The following is a 17,108-nucleotide window of genomic DNA, read 5'->3' as shown; positions in this document are numbered from 1 at the left end:
TGATAGCTTAAAGATCATCTTTTATCCCAGATGTTTGGAAATTTGAGATTGATTTGTCCACAGTGGGTCTTTTTCACTGTGCTGGATACTTGCTGAGTGATATTTATAGCTTTTAGATCTAAGATACTCTCTTGTATTATTAATAGGTTATTTTACTAATTAAAGTTTTCAGAGAAATAATGCTTTTTTTCCCCAATTTTAGGTGTAGATAATCATATTGTACGTTTTGACAATCTTATGAATCAAAAAGAAGATAAACTGAGACAGAGATATCGTGATACCTATGATGCTGTTTTATGGCTAAGAAATAACAGAGACAAATTTAAGCAAAGAGTCTGTGAGCCCATAATGCTCACGGTAAGAAATTTGTTCACCTTAGTAATATCTGTTAGTTTTATTATAATCATTGTAGATTTTGTTGTTTTAAGAATTCTTAGGCTTATTAACACCCTAGTTTTCTATTAGTAGACTTGTAGCATCTGGTATGCTGCTGAATCTGCACATGAGATCTGGTATGCTGCTGAATCTGCACCCTTTTTAAAGGGTCTTTGATAATAAACTTTTCAACTGTTTTTTGATAAAAGTATGAAACTGGCAGCTTATTATCCAAGAATCATGTATAAACTTGGTTAGCTGGTTCCTTTGGCAGTTGCTGTTTTTCAGTTATAATAGGCAATATAGTAAATTCTGCCAAAGGGGTAGAAAACTTCTGTAAATACATGCTACTGATAAGGGGATATCTGACAGGGTAGATAAGAAAATCATCTGCTACAAAAATGAAGCATTCTGAGGGTTCTGAGAGTCAAAACCAACAAATTTATTGACCTCATAAACATTTGATAGGTCTTATTGGTGACCATGGGTCATCATGAATAGGGCAAGCTGTATTTGGTAAATTATTTCATGAAATGTGGGTGTGGATTTAATAGAAAAATTTCCATCTAAAATATTTATAATAGTAAGTTGGGCTATGAGGAGGAAAGAAAAGATAAAAACACTATTCTTTGCTAATGATATGTTAGACATTAAAAGTTACCCCAAAATGATAAAAGGATCATTTTTACTAGGTGATTGTTTTTTAACTTTGGGAAAGAATTCATTGCAGATTCTTGGAGGATTCATGACAAGTTCTGTTTTCTGTAACTCCTGTTTGTAATACGCTTTATTCAAAATCATTCCCTATAGTCCTTTGTCTTTTACTGTAACGTGCATCATATTAGCAAAACTTGTATGTGTGATACTGTGTTCTCTTCCTGCTCAGATATGTACTATTAGAATATTTTTGCCAGATCAGGAAGGGAATACCTCTTTTGGATGCAGACATTATTGTTTTTATTAATATAGTAAGGATTGAAAGAAAACACAAGAAAAATATGTGACTATTAGTATAATAAATTATAATGCAAGTATTATTTTCAATAGATTTTTAATTAAAATGCTAACCTCAAAATACTGTCATCTTCTTGTCACTTGATTTCCTGATAGTAGTCAGTCACCAGGTCAGATTACTAGCTGGCATGTATTTACTTTTTAAGTTACATTTGAGTCTGAGATAAAGGGAGATACTCTGTTATTTTATCCTTTCCTGGAATAACCTTTTACCTTTCCTACCACCTCCTTCCAGCTGTATCCTGCCCACACTTAACTCTACCTCCATAGACCTTAAAGTGTTGCCACAGGTCTCTATTTACCAATATAAGGGGGCATCTATGATACATTCAGGAATTTTAAAACAGATTGCAGGATGGATATTAGAAAGGCTTCATTTTAGAAGTAGCGGAACGGGAGCCTGCCGTTACCACCAGACCCTTGGAGTGCTGCGCCTCCCGCGGGTGCCTGTCTGTGTCTTAGTGTTCTGTGAAGTGTGGCTTTGCGGAGCTTTGCCAAGTATTTTCTTCACTAGTAAGGAGTAAGAGCTCACTCAAAAGCTGATCAAGGTGCAAAACCAGCAGGATGGCCAAATCTTCCTTCAGGATATCAGCAATGGGATGTGCATACACTTGGAAAAAATCGGCAATTACTACAGGGAATGCAGGAACTGACCAGTGACAAAAATGACCCCTACTTATGTGGCTTCTTTGAGATTCATTACCTAAACAAGCAGGTGAAATTCATCTAAGAGTTAGATGTCCATGTAACCAACTTACAGAATGTGTGGGCCCCAGAGTCTGATATGGCAGAAAATCTCTGATAAGTGTATCCTGGGGGAGAATGATAATGAGAGCTAAGTCCTAGGTTGGCTTATCTATTAAAAAAAAAAAGTTTTCCTATGGTGATATTGGGGTTACTTTACCCACTTTATTTTTTTTCATTTGTTCCATTCCTTCCAACAAAGTAGTTTGATACCAAAAAAATTATGGAACAATAGACATCTAATGTCTATAGCATTTATGTCTGGGTAACAATATTTTATATGGCTGTGGTTTTTTTTTTTTTTTCTGTTTGCTTGTGTATCAGTTTTCCCATATTTCTATACTGATTGATATTCTGTCATTTCAAGTAATACTGACCAACAATTTATGTGACAAGCACTGTACTAATTTTTTTATATTATTTCTTTTAATCCACTTTAAGTCCCATGAAATATAAACTGTTTACCCATTTTACAGATAAAGTAACTAAAGCTTTCAAAGATTTAGGTGGTACTTGATCAAGATCAGGATAGGAATGGAAGTGACATCTCTTGGATCCTCGAGTCCTAGCTCTTGAACTATTGATATCTTAGTATTTTCCATAGCACTAAGCCTCACATGCATAAATGTCTGTTAGTTAATGTTTTTAAAATAAGTGATTAAGTTTATGCACTTGTAGTATAAACCTAAGGTTTCTCTTGAAAGCACTAATGGTTACAATTAATTCGTAGCAAGTTTTTTTCATTAGTCTCAAAATTTTATTTAGGCCTTTGTGTTTTTATACTAATTAGTTTTTGCTATGGATAGTATGAATTTCTCTTACAGGCAGTATGCATTACGTGCTGTTAAAGTCTTAGCTTTTGCTTTATTTACTATGTATGGACAGTAAATGAAACAGGTGTTTTAAGATGTTGACTCTTCAATACCAAACTGTTCTTTTTTGATCTACTTTTTTCTCAAGGATTGAATTTAACCTAATTAAATCTAAGTTAGATATAGTTACATTCTAGTAATCAGTTTGGGTTTCATGAAAATCAACTTTTCTTTTTGTTTTATATAGATAAATATGAAAGATAATAAAAATGCCAAATACATTGAAAATCATATTCCATCAAATGACCTGAGAGCTTTTGTGTTTGAAAGTCAAGAAGATATGGAGGTTTTCCTCAAAGAGGCAAGTACTAACCAGCATATTTTAACTCACTACACACTTTTTTTCCAGTGCTTGAGTTTTTAACTTCAGTCTGGAGCAAAAAATGATAATGGCCTATTTTACCAGCAATAACTCTTGTATAAAATCATTCAAATTCACTAATTTCTTTTCTTTGCCATTATTGAGAATTGAATTTGTTTTACAAGAGGACAAACAGGCCATAATTCCATCTGTAACATATTTTGAAATTATAATTTGGAATTAATATAAAGTAATTCTGTCACATTAAGAAAAAGAAACATCTTAATGATGAGCCTTTGGTCTTGGACATCCTTTTTGGAAATGTATTGGAATGGACTCAATTTTTCTTTGGAGAGGGAATTGATAAATAATTGATAAACTGATAAATAAGACATTTGCACTTCCCTGATGGTCCAGTGGGTAAGACTGCACTTCCAGTGCAGGGAGTACAGGTTCAGTCCCTGGTTGGCAAATTGAGGTCCCATGGGCTGCATGGTGCAACCAAATAAATAAAACTTTAAAAAGAGTGAGAATCCTATATCTGACTAGAAAAACACCACTGACCAAGAATCTAAGCCACTAGAAACCAGCATGGCTTAGTTATGAGCATAGACTCAACAGACAGGCTACCAGACTTTGAATTCTGGCTTTGCTTCTGTTTTCAAAAACTCAATGCTTTGTTTTTTAATTTCTTCACTATAAAATGGAGTAATATCTACTTCAAAATCTGGTCATGATGATTAAATAACTTATTAAATGAAAAAGTTAAGAGAAGTGTTAGGTACTATAGTTTTCACTGTATAATATTAATATATATGTGAGCTATGTATGTTACTATTTTGTCAGTAAGATTTCTTTTTCCTTTTGCAATATGCCTTCTGTTTTTTAAAAAACCCTGGAGAGATAACATTTAGATTTTGTTTTGGTTTAACTTTTTCTAGTGAGTCTAAGTAAGGACAGGACCCTGAATCAGCTTAAGTGGTCCTCTTGTTTCTCTGGTACACAAGTTACTGGAAACAAAATCTTTACTTTGTTTGACATTCACTGTATTGACCTTCTGGTTTGGGAGTTGGCAGGGATTGTGAATATATGATGACCAGATAAAAAGGCTGAATCTAGGAAGTATAAAATGGACTCCAAAAAGTTAAGCATTTGTGTATTTAGAGCTATTTAAGTCTAAACAGTTGGATTCTTGACATGATGTCACTGAAAAAGTAGTTTACTTGGATGACAAGTCTGTGAGACATGGCACAGTGTGAAGGGCCTGGAGTCAGGTATAATTAGATGATTTCCGTTTTGCAGATGACCAGCCTAGCCAACACTGAGTAACTGGATTTGCCTCAGAAACTCATGCTTCCTCTGTGCTAAGAATTTGAACCTTATAATGAGACATTTTTTGTTTAGTCACTAAGTCGTGTCCACCTCTTTTGTGGCTCCATGACTGTAGCCCACCAGGCTCCTCTGTTCATGGGATTTCCCAGGCAAGAATACTGGAGTGGGTTGCCATTCCCTTCTCTAGGGCATCTTCCCAACGAAGGGATCAAACCTGTGTCTCTTGCATCTCCTGCATTGGCAGGTGGATTCTTTTACCACTGAACCACCAGGGAGACCCCAATAATATGACATAGTTTCCAGGAAATTTGACCTTTTATTTTTCTTGTATTATGACAACTATCCATTGCATCTCATCATTAGGACTAGAACTGCTTACATGTGTGATTTTTTTGTGTGTATATTTTAAATTATGAAGTTTATTGTATGTAATCTCCTCCTGTAATTATATCTTCTAGAGTACCATTTCCCATCCTTTGGTAACTTACAAATCAGTTGCTCAACTGTGTTGGTGTTCAGTCACTCAATTGTGTCAGACTCTTTGTGACCCCATGAACTGCAGCACACTGGGCTTCTCTGTCCTTCACTATTTCCCAGAGTTTGCTTAAGCCTATGTCCATTGAGTCCATGCCACCATCCAGCCATCTCATCCTCTGTGGTCCCCTTCTCCTACTGCTTTCAATCTTTGCCAACATCAGGGTTTTTCCAGTGAGTCAGCTCTTCCTATCAGGTGGCCAAAGTATTAGAGCTTCAGCTTCAGCATCAGCCCTTCCAATGAATGTTCAGGACTGATTTCCTTTAGGATTGTCTGGTTTGATCTCCTTGCTGTCCAAAGGACTATCAGGAGTCTTCTCTAGCACCACAGTTCAAAGGCATCAGTTCTTTGGCACTTAGCCTTTTTTATTGTCCAGCTCTCACATCCATACATGGCTACTGGAAAAAGCATAGCTTTGACTATATGGACCTTTGTCATCAAAGTAATGTCTTTGCTTTTAAATAGACTGTCTAGCTTTGTCATAGCTTTTCTACCAAGGAGCAAGCGCCTTTTAATTTCATGGCTGCAGTCACCATTTGCAGTGATTTTGGAGCCCAAGAAAATAAAGTCTGTCTCTTTCTGTTGTTTCCCCATCTGTTTGCCATGAAGTGATGGTACTAGATGCCATGATCTTAGTTTTTTGAATGTTGAATTTTAAGGCAGCTTTTTCATTACCCTGACTTTCACCGTCATCAAGAGGCTCTTTAATTCCTCTTTGCTTTCTGCCATTAAGGTGGTGTCATCTTCGTATTTTTAGGTTATTGATATTTCTCCCAGCAACCTTGATTTCAAATTATGCTTCATGCAGCCCAACATTTTACATCATGTACTCTACACAGGAGTTAGATGAGCGGGGTGACAGTATACAGCCTTGATGTACTACTTTCCCAATTTTGAACCATTCTATTGTTCCATGTCTGGTTTTCACTGTTGCTTGACCTGCGTACAGGTTTCACAGGAGGCAGGCAAGGCGATCTGGTATTCCCATCTCTTGAAAAATTTTCCACAATTTGTTGTGATCCACACAGTCACAATGTGGGATACCTGGGTTCAATCCTTGGGTTGGGAAGATCTCCTGGAGAGGGAAATGGCAACCCACCCCAGTATTCTTGCCTGGAAAATCCCATGGACGGAGGAGCCTGTTAGGCTACAGTTCATGGGGTCGCAAAGAGTTGGACATTCACTTTCACTTTCACACAGTCAAAGGCTTTATTTAGCATAGTCAGTGAAGCAGTAGATATTTTTCTGGAATTCTCTTGCTTTTTCTATGATCCAGTGGATGTTGGCAGTTTGATCTCTGGTTCCTGTGTTTTTTCTAAATCCAACTTGTGCATCTGGAAGTTCTTGGTTCACATACTGTTGAAGCCTAGCTTGAAGGATTTTGAGCATTACCTTGCAAGCATGTGAAATGAGTGCAGTTGTGCAGTAGTTTGAACATTGTTTGGCCTTGTCTTTTTGGGGGATAGGAATGAAAACTGACCTTTTCCAGTCCTGTGACCACTGAGTTTTCCAGATTTGCTAGCATATTGAGTGCAGCACTTTAACAGCATCATCCTTTAGGATTTGAAATAGCTTAGCTGGAATTCTGTCACTTCCACTAGTTTTGTTCATAATGATGCTTCCTAAAACCCGTTTGACTTCGCACTCCAGGATGTCTAGCTCTAGGTGAGTGATCACACCATTGTGGTTATCTGGGTCATGAAGATCTTTTTTGTACGGTTCTTCTGTGTACTCTTGCCTGTGTGTCTGACTCTGCAAGCTCATGGACTGTATGGTCCATGGGATTCTCCAGGCCAGAATACTGGAGTGGGTAGCCGTTCCCTTCTCCAAGGGATCTTCCCAACCCAGGGACCAAACCCAGGTCACCCATATTGCAAGTAGATTCTTAACCAGCTGATCCACAAGGTAAGCCCATATTCTTGCCACCTCTTAATATCTTCTGCTTCTGTTAGGTCTGTACTCTTTCTGTCCTTTATTGTGCCCATCTTTGCATGACGTATTCCCTTGGTGTCTCTAATTTTCTTGAAGAGATCTCTAATCTTTCCCATTCTATTGTTTTCCTCTGTTTCTTTGCATTGTTCACTTAGAAAGGCTTTCTTATCTCTCCTTACTATTCTTTGGAACTCTGCATCCAGATGGGTATATCTTTCCTTTTCTCCTTTACCTTTCACTTCTCTTCTTTACTCAGCTATTTGCAAGGTCTCCTCAGACAACCATTTGCCTTCCTGCATTTCTTTTGCTTGGGGATGGTTTCGGTTACCACCTCTGTACAGTGTGACGAACCTCTGTCTATAGTTCTTCAGGCAGTCTGTCTATCAAATCTAATCCCTTCCATCTATTTGTCACTTCCACTATATAATCATAAGGAATTTGATTTAGGAAGTACCTGAGTAGCCTAGTGGTTTTCCCTACGTTCTTCAGTTTAAGTCTGAATTTTGCAATAAGGAGTTCATGATGTGAGCCACAGTTAACTCCTTGTTTGGCTTTTGCTGACTGTATAGAGCTTCTCCATCTTCACCTGCAAAGAATATAAATAGTCTGATTCCTGTATTGACCGTCTGGTGATGTTCATGTGTAGGGTCATCTCTTATGTTGTTTCATTTTGTACTCCAGGACCAATCTTGCCTGTTGCTCCAGGTATCTCTCAACTTCCTACTTTTGCATTCCAGTGCCCTATGATGAAAAGGACATCTCTTTTTTTGGTGTTAGTTCTAGAAAGTCTTGTAGATCTTCATAGAATTGTTCAACTTAGGCTTCTTCGGCATTAGTGGTTGGGGCATAGACTTGGATTACTGTGGTATTGAATGGTTTGCCTTGCAAACAGAGACCATTCTGTCATTTTTGAGATTGCACCCAAATACTGCATTTCAGTCTCTCTTGTTGACTGTGAGGGCCACTCTGTTCTTTTTAAGGGATTCTTGCTCATAGTAGTAGATATAGTGGTCATCTGAATTAAATTCGCCCGTTGCTGTCCATTTCAGTTCAGATTCCTAAAATGTTGATGTTCATTCTTGCCATCTTCTGTTTGACCACTTCCAGTTTACCTTGATTCATGGAACTAACATTCCAGGTTTCTATGTAATACTGTTCTTTAGAGCAGTGGACTTTACTTTCACCACCAGACATATCCACAACTGGGCATTGTTTCCACTTTGGCTCAGCTTCTTCATTCCTTCTGAAGCTATTTCTCTGCTCTTCTCCAGACTGGAGAACAACTATTTCAAAGAAGTTCTGAATCACTGCTGCAAAAGTTCTAGGCCCCACAACAGACTTCCCAACCTGGGGGTCCAGCGAAGGGACTGAGAACCCCCAGGGAATTTGACTTTGAAGGACAGTGGGATTTGATTACAGACTTCCATAGGACTGCGAAGCAGAGACACTTGGAGGACACAAGCAAAATCTTGTGCACAGCAGGACCCAGGAGAAAGGAGCGGTGACGCCACAAGAGACTGAGGCAGACTTAACCTGTGTTTTTGGGAGCCTGGCGGAGGCGTGGGTCTGGGGTGGTCTACCGCCAGGCTGGGGCCTCTGACTGCAGCATTCCTGGGAGGCAGCGGCATGTTGGCAAAAGTCTTTTTGCAGGAGGTTCCCATTACTGCCATTACCCCTACCATAGTTTGGCCTCAGGCCACAATGCCTGGGAGGGAACACAGCCCCACCCATCAGCAGAAAATTGGATTAAAGATTTACTGAGCATGGCCCCGCCCATCAGAACAGGACCCAGTTTTTCCCGCAGCCAGTCTCTCCCATCAGGAAGCTTCCACAAGTCTCTTTCCTCATCCATCAGAGGGCAGATAGAATGAAAACTACAATCGCAAAAATCTAGCCAAACTGATCACATGGATCACAACCTTGCCTAACTCAGTGAAATTATAGGTCATGCTGCGTAAGGCCACCAAGATGGACAGGTCATGGTGGGGAGTTCTGACAAAACGTGTTCCACTGGAGAAGGGAATGGCAAGCCACTTAGGCGTTCTTGCCTTGAGAACCCCATGAACAGAATGAAAAGGCAAAAAGATATGACAATGAAATATGAACCCCCCAGTTTGGTACTACTACAACATGTTACTGGAGAAGAGCAGAGAAATAGCTTCAGAAGGAATGAAGAGGCTGAGCCAAAGCGGAAACCTCTCTTCATAGTGTTTGCCATTTTTATACACTACCATGTACTGCCGTGGGGTTTCCCCACTGGCTCAGTGGTGAAGAATCAGCTCGCAGCGCAGGAGACATAGGAGACGAGAGTTTGATCCCTGGGTTTCGAAGATCCCCTGGAGGAGGGCATGGCAACCCACTCCAGTGTTCTTACCTAGAGAATCCCATGGACAGAGGAGCTTGGCGAGATACAATCCATAGGGTTGCAAAGAGTCAAACACGACCGAAGCGACTTAGCGCACACAGCACACGTGTACTGCCATCACAATTTTTATCATATCTAGGTACTAACTATACTATTATTTAAAATTTTTTAAATCACTTCTTGTTCCTGAAATGAAATATTTTAAAAGGAAGTATAATGTCATTACCAAATTAGAAAAATAATTTGCATAACAGTAAAAATAAGAACAACAGTATTAGTAAATCCTGTATCTGTGTTGTTGCTTCCTGAAATCAGATAATCTGATATTTTGTTTTAAAGGACATAATAAGGAGTTAAAGATATGCTGAACCATATATGTTATTGGTATGATTGGAAATATTGAAAGGGAATTGAAAAGGAAATTGCTTTCTCATTGTATAATACAATTTTATTTAGTGTAACCATTAAAACAATAGATTTTTAAACTTAAATGAGCTGTATACTAATACCATTGATTCAGGGCCAATTTTATCTGTGCCTACACTCCTCTAGTTTTTTAATGACTTATTTTGATATAACTTCAGACTTCCAGAAAAGTTGCAAGAGTCATACATATGACAGGTGTATACATTTTACCCAGATTTACTAATTATTTACATTTTGCTCTATTTGCATTATTTAATAGTTGACTAACAGTTCTATGTTAGTTTCAGAAATACAACAAAGTGATTCAGTTATATAACAGATATACATGTATCTATTCTTTGTCAAGTTCTTTTCCCATTTAGGCTACTACAGAGTTTTAGCAGGGTTTCCCGTGCTGCACAGTAGGTCCTTGTTGGTTATCTCTCTCCAATACAGCAGTGTGTACATGTCAATCCCAAACTGCTAACCTATCCCTTCCCCACACCATTCCCCCTGGTAACCGTACGTTTGTTCTCTAAGTCTGTGCTTTTTCAGTTTCATTTATTTATTGAAGTATAGTTGACTTACTAGTTTCGGGTTTACAACACAGTAATTCTGTGTTTGTACAGATTACATACCCTACAAAGTTAGTGTAAAATAGTGGCTGTGCTCCATGTACTGTGTCTTATTGAAATTGACTTCTGGAAGTAAGCATTGTAGGGGTTCTGTTTGTGAATTGTTTTGTGGGTTAAGCAATTACAAGGCATTTATCAGAAATCGGATGAAAAGTTGTTAACACCAACTGTGGTTGAGTGTGGCTCATAATATGTGGTGAACTGAGATAGCTGGTGGATGTTTGAGAAGAAATATTTGTGTACAAATTATGTCTCTTCCCACACAGCTTCATTCAGCTGGGTGTAATTTTTTTGCATTCACGTAGAGAAAACCTTATTTTTCTTATGTATGTAATTGCACATAAGCAACTATGAGAGCCACATGCTATTTAAATTGTCCCCTAATATATAAATTACTTGGAAGAAATTTTCCTTCAAAACAAGCATTTTAGCCATTTGCAGCAACATGGATAGACCTAGAGAATGTCATACTTAGTGAAGTAAGTCAAGAGAAGGAGAAATACTGTATGACATCTGAGTCTCACAGACTTAGAGAATGAACTTATAGTTGCCAGAGGGAAGGGATACCTAGGGAGTTTGGGATGGTCATGTACACACTGCTGTATTTAAAATGGATAGCCAACAAGGACCTATTGTATAGCTCATGAAACTCTGTTATGTGGAAGCTTGGATGGGAGAGGGGTTTAGGAGAGAATGGATACATGTATATGTATGGCTGAGTCCCTTCACTGTTCTCCTGAAACTATCACGAGACTTACCCAGCTATACCCGAATACAAAGTAGAAAGTTCAAAAGTGAAAAAAAATAAGCATTATAGTACAACTATTTTTCTGTTTGTAATTATGTATGTGGAGAGATTTTTAAAATATTCTGTTGTTCATGGAACTACCTAATAGATTTAAGAACCATTAATGATTCTAATTGTTCTTTCTGTATTTATTAGTTGGTATTCGACTATATGAGGAAGTGCTTTTTCTTCTTCATTTATTTGGACTTCACTGGTAGTTCATATGGTAAAGAATCTGCCTGCAATGCAGGAGACCAAGGTTTGATCTCTGGGTCAGGAAGATCCCCTGGAGAAGGGAATGGCAACCTACTCCAGTATCCTTGCTTAGAGAATTCCATGGACAGACCATGGGGTTGCAGAGCCAGACACAACTGAGCAACTAACACTATAAGATAGTGCCTTTTCTTCTCCATTTATTTACTCATTTATTATATCATATAGATTCATAGGATTTTACATCTTACGGATTTTAATCCATGACTGTCATTATCTATCGAATGCTCAAATTGTTCCAGATTCCAGTGAGACCTTCAGGCTGATTCCTGTGTGGTATTTTGCCATTGTATTTTGAGCACTGCTTACTTTCTGGCAGAGCAAGCATGTTGACTTAACTTTATCTTTGCTCTGTCTGGGCCTTAAAAATCAGGCTTTTCCCCAAAGAACCCTAGTTATTAGAAACTTAGGATCTGGGTGCTGGATGTGTCCATTGCTGCTAGTGTCTCATGGTTTCTAAGCCCTCACGTGCAAACTCTTATACCCATATTTATTTCTATATTTATCTGGAGAACAAAAGTACATAAGGGCACCAGGAGTTCACACTGATGCTTCAAATTACAGTCGAACACAACAGGGTGCCTTCTACTTTTTTTCCTTTGCATATCTGTAATTTCCTACTGTAGCAGTAGAAAAATACCTCCTTCTTCCCCTTACCATCAGTTTATTTACTGATTTGTTCAAGCCTAAAATGCTGTGAAAGTAGTTTCAGCAGTGCTATTTGTGCCACCATGAAATCCCTCCAGTCCATCATCCCATCATGTCTCTCAGCAGTATTTTACCTTTATCTGTGTTGATGTCTTATACATCTTTTGTTAAATATGTTCATAAGTATTTATTGTCTTTTTGACACTCTTAGAAATGGATTTCTAAAATTCATTTTTCAGTTGTTCACTGCTAATACATAAACAATTTGATTTTTTTCATTGACCTCTATCTTGTGACACTGTTGAATTCGTTTCCTGAATTCTAGTAGTTGCTTTATAGATTCCATAGGACTTTCTGTGTAGAAAATTACCATCTTTGCAAACAGATCTTTTTACTTGTTCTTTTTCAATCTTTTACCTCTTAATTGTGCTTCACTACATTGTCTAGCTCTTCTAGGGCAATGCTGATAAAAAGTGGTAAGATTTGATATCCCTACTTGTTCCCAAGCCAAGGGGGGAAGCACTTTTAATCCACAATTAAGTATTATGTCTGCTATATGCTTATCATAGATGCCCTTTATCACATGTAGGAAGTTTCCTTCTATTCCTAGTTAGCTGAAAATTCTGAGATAATCTTATGGTTTTGTACTTTATTCTGACAATACAGTAAGTTAGACTGATAGAGCATTCAAAGTCAACCAATCTCATATTCCTGGGATAAACTTGACTGAGTCATGTACAGTGTTTATGTATTGCTAGATTCTGTTTACCAGTATTTTGTTAAGGATTTTTGTTTATGTGTTCAGGAGGGATATTGTAATGTTTTTGTCAGGATTATACTGGAATCATAAAATGACTTGGGAAGTGTCCCGTCCTTCTGTGTTCTGAAAAGGAGTCTTGGTGTTACTGTTTCCTTATCTGTTTGATAGACTTTATCAGTGAAAATAATAAAAGAAATGTACTTTCTGTGAAAACACATAGCTATTAATATCACACTAAAAAGTTTTTCTTATGAGTACCATTAAATATCTAGTCAGTGTTTAATTTTTTGATCATCCCATGAATGCCAGTAAGAATAATATCATAACTTTAAAAATCTTCATTGAAAGTATATGGTAATTAAAGTAGTATTTTATTTTCCTTATATTAAGGTTCGTGACAATAAAAAATTAAGAGTAAATGCTGTTATTGCTCCTAAGAGTTCATATGCAGACAAAGCACCTTCAAGATCTTTGAATGACCTGAAGTAAGTCTTGAAAATAGTATTAGAAATAAGCTGTTTTTTTGAATATTGAATAATCATTTGTCTCTTAAATATATTTAAATTATCTCTTTGTCATACAAATACATTTGTTATAGGCTGTATTATTCCCTTTTAGGATCTTTACTTAAGTCTAAAAAGGCAAAATCTAGGCCCAGGAACAGATTGTGGTATTCTTAGTATATGATGGTGATTTTTCAAATCATTGGAATAATATTGGACTACTTAGTGAGCTCCTAAAATAGTTGGTTAGTTATTGGGGAAATAGAAGGATAAATTACTTCATAATGTAAAAGTAATTTCCAGAAGGATCAAATGGAAATACTACAGTTATAAAATGCCTACAAGTAAATAAAGTCTTAAGTCTGTATAAAAGCAATGGTAGAAACCACAAAAGAAGAGATTAATAGTTTGTAATTATAAATATTAAACCTGTCTGATCAGGAAATGAATCTTCTGATCAGGAAGTAAAATCACTTAAGTGACTAACTTCTGTACCATCATTCATTTATGTTTTATTTATTGTTTATTCACTTGTCAACTATGAGATTTTTTTTTTAATGCTGTTTTAAGAAGAAAATCCTAAAAGGTGCTTTTCCTTTCAGACAATATGGATTTTTCTCTTATTTGCGAGAGTTGTTTGATGCCCCTGACCCTGTCATGAGTTACCTTTGCTGCCAGTATCACATTCATGAAGTTCCTGTAGGAACTGAAAGAACCAGAGAAAAAATTGAACGGGTAAGAAAATACTGAATCAATCAGTACCAAAAATGTAGTTTTGTTAAAACTTATTAAAGTCAAGGAAAACTTGTGAGAAATTTAAAGAAACCTGTCATTGTTTTTAACTAAACATGAATTACCTGGTAATAATAATTTTACATTTCTGATATTACATAGGACAGTGAATGTTGACTAAATACTTTATGACAATAAGGATGTGGAGTTACCTAAATAAATACTTAATACCTGGTAGGGTAACTAAATTAAAGCCTGAAAAGAGACACCTGACTCTCTTACTGAATTCTGCTTTGCTTGACAAACATTTGTTCAAACATTAATGGTTTATTCATTTAAATTCTTGTATTCTAGATTATTTTTCAAACAGATTATACTTTAGGATGGTAGGCTAGGATATAGAACTGTTCTGGTAAGCCCTCCCTTTAAAGTTCCTTTTAAGATTATCTCATAAGTGAATGACCACTCTTAAGAGGATCTCCTTTTCTTATCTGACAGCCACATAAACTCTTAGGTTCCTAGGTTCTCTGATGCTGCTTCAAGTTTTTTTCTCCTTACCAATAGTCTCCAAGACTCCAAACCACCTTTTAATCACAGGGAGAAACAGCCAGATTTGTCCGTAATACTAATACTGCTTGTATGCATTTACAGACCTAACTGCTATTTATAACACTGAATTTATTAGAGAATGTGTTTTAAGTTTTTAACAGCCAGTCTACAAGTATCCCTAGAATATTCATTTGTAGTCTGGCACCTTTGTATACCTCATTAACAGAAGATAGAAATGGGGCCTCATTACTAACCCATTTTGCGACAGGCAAATTATTAAGTTGCATATCATATTATGGTGATCATTTGGGGAAATCAAAACAATAGAACTCTCTGTGTGTGGACCGCTCTTTAATACTCATTGATGGGGTTTAAAAAAAGAAGACAATATGCACAGACCATCCAATTTCTGTCATAACTTCAAGGGTAGGTAGGGTGCTACCTCTTAAGGTTAGGATAGTAGGCATTCTTTACTATTGCAGAAAGACTAGAAAATTTGCTAAGGGCTTTCATAGCTTTACTCTGGTGCAAAAAAGGATAGTACTGCACTTGGAAAATCTTTCATTCTTTGAACAGTTCTTCAAGTTGAAATATTTTTATGTGCTTTACTTTTTAACATTCTGTTTAGGTCACCTGGAGAGCTTTAACTCTACTGTCTATACTAGAAAAAAAACATGGTATATAGAAAAGCAAAGTCAGACACCTAGTGAAGCCCTTAACATTGTCTTGACCATCTTTCAGAAAACACAAACCTGCACTGAAGAAATTTGCTATCTAAACGTTTCATGTCTACCTCCTGACAACAATGGTCATATTTCTCCCGTAGAAAAAAAATAACATTCTTTAGTGTAAGATTTGCTTTATTATCAAATTCTGACATTTTAGACTCTGTAAATGATTATTTTCATGACACATGGTGGGTAGGCTAACGTCATGTGGGCTCTCCTTTTACTGACCATTTGTGGATGCTAGTTTATACCCTGTTAAGCTAAGTATGTTTAAATATGTCATATCTCATCGCTTAGACTGTAAACTTCTGCAGAGAAACAAGCCATAAGAATACTGGTAATGAACCTTTAGAGACTGGAAAAAACCACATTACAGCAGCCTATTCTATATAAATATACAGAAATCGATCCAACAATGTTCCGGTGTTTAGAATGTGCGTAGTTTATAACTCTCCTTAATAAATTCTTGAGAGAAAAACTCTCCCCCAAAATGCAAAAAGAAGTCCTTGAAATCCTTGAAAAGTATGTGCAGTAAGTATTCCCCAAATATATAGGAATTAAATATAAGATTATGTATCTTTGAACAATATAACTAAGGGGAAGGAGAGTACATGTGTTAATTGAGATAACAGACTTCATTCTGCTGGGCAACCAACTCCCCAAAAGTACACCTACTTGGGAGAGATTGTAAAATAGAAATATAGCCAACTTTGGTGGTAGTTTGTTTTCTCCCAGTTCTCTTCCTTAGTGTTTTTTCCCAAAATAATAACCTAAAATTTATCACTCACCTTTTTAGAGATGTTGGATTACATTTCTTTTAAAAAATGAAAATAAATCTATTTTGATCTAAAATTCACTTGATCTGTATTTTTAATTCTTTAGCCCTTTTTTTTTTTAATGTTATAATTATTCTTGTGCTTAGTTGCTCAGTCATGTCTGACTCTTTGCGGCCCCATGTACTGTAACTCACTAGGCTTCTCATGGGGACTCTCCAGGCAAGAATACTGGAGTGGGTTGCCATGCCCTCCTCCAGGGGATCTTCCCAACCCAGGGATTGAACCCAGGTCTCCTGCATTACAAGCGGATTCTTTATGTCTGAGCCACGGGGGAAGCCCCATCTGATAATTATTAGGTGTCTGCTAAATGTTTATTTTACATTATAGGTAATACATGAAACCCGATTAAAACAAATTTATACAGCAGAAGAAAAGTATGTGGTGAAAACTTCTTTTTATTCAAACAAAGTCATTTCAAGTAACACATCCCTAAAAGTAGCCCAGTTTCTCACAGTCACCGTGGATCTAGAGCAAAGACGACACTTAGAAGAACAGTTAAAGGTTGGTCATTTTTTATTTTACAGTTGATCTACAGTGTTGTGTTAGTTTCTGGTATACAGCAAACTGACTCAGTTATATTTTTTTTCATTGTGGTTTGATACAGGATATTGAATATAGTTCCCTGTGTTATACAGTGGGATCTTGTTGCTTATCCATTCTGTGTATAATAGTTGGCATCTGCTAATCCCAAAACCCTAAACCATCCGACCCCACCTCACCCTTTCCCTTGGCAACTAGGAATCTGTTCTCTGTATACGTTTGTTTTATTAAGAAATTTGTGT

General features: G+C 36.9%; 1 protein-coding gene across 3 annotated transcripts in view; it reads left to right on the top strand.

Moving 5' to 3' along the window:
- Window positions 1-17,108, top strand: part of SMC5 (structural maintenance of chromosomes 5) — an 89,584-nt gene that overhangs the window by 56,253 nt on the left and 16,223 nt on the right. For all 3 annotated transcript variants that reach the window (XM_070480366.1, XM_020901923.2, XM_020901913.2), the window contains exons 10-14: window positions 203-357; window positions 3,193-3,306; window positions 13,369-13,463; window positions 14,084-14,216; window positions 16,654-16,827. In XM_070480366.1, coding sequence (XP_070336467.1) covers window positions 203-357; window positions 3,193-3,306; window positions 13,369-13,463; window positions 14,084-14,216; window positions 16,654-16,827 — 671 coding nt within the window. The remainder of the gene's footprint in view (window positions 1-202; window positions 358-3,192; window positions 3,307-13,368; window positions 13,464-14,083; window positions 14,217-16,653; window positions 16,828-17,108) is intronic.

This window comes from Odocoileus virginianus, chromosome 18, assembly GCF_023699985.2.
Source record: "Odocoileus virginianus isolate 20LAN1187 ecotype Illinois chromosome 18, Ovbor_1.2, whole genome shotgun sequence".
Lineage (NCBI taxonomy): Eukaryota > Metazoa > Chordata > Mammalia > Artiodactyla > Cervidae > Odocoileus > Odocoileus virginianus.
The sequence above is the reverse complement of the archived record's forward strand: the minus strand, read 5'-3'. Positions and strand labels throughout refer to the sequence as shown.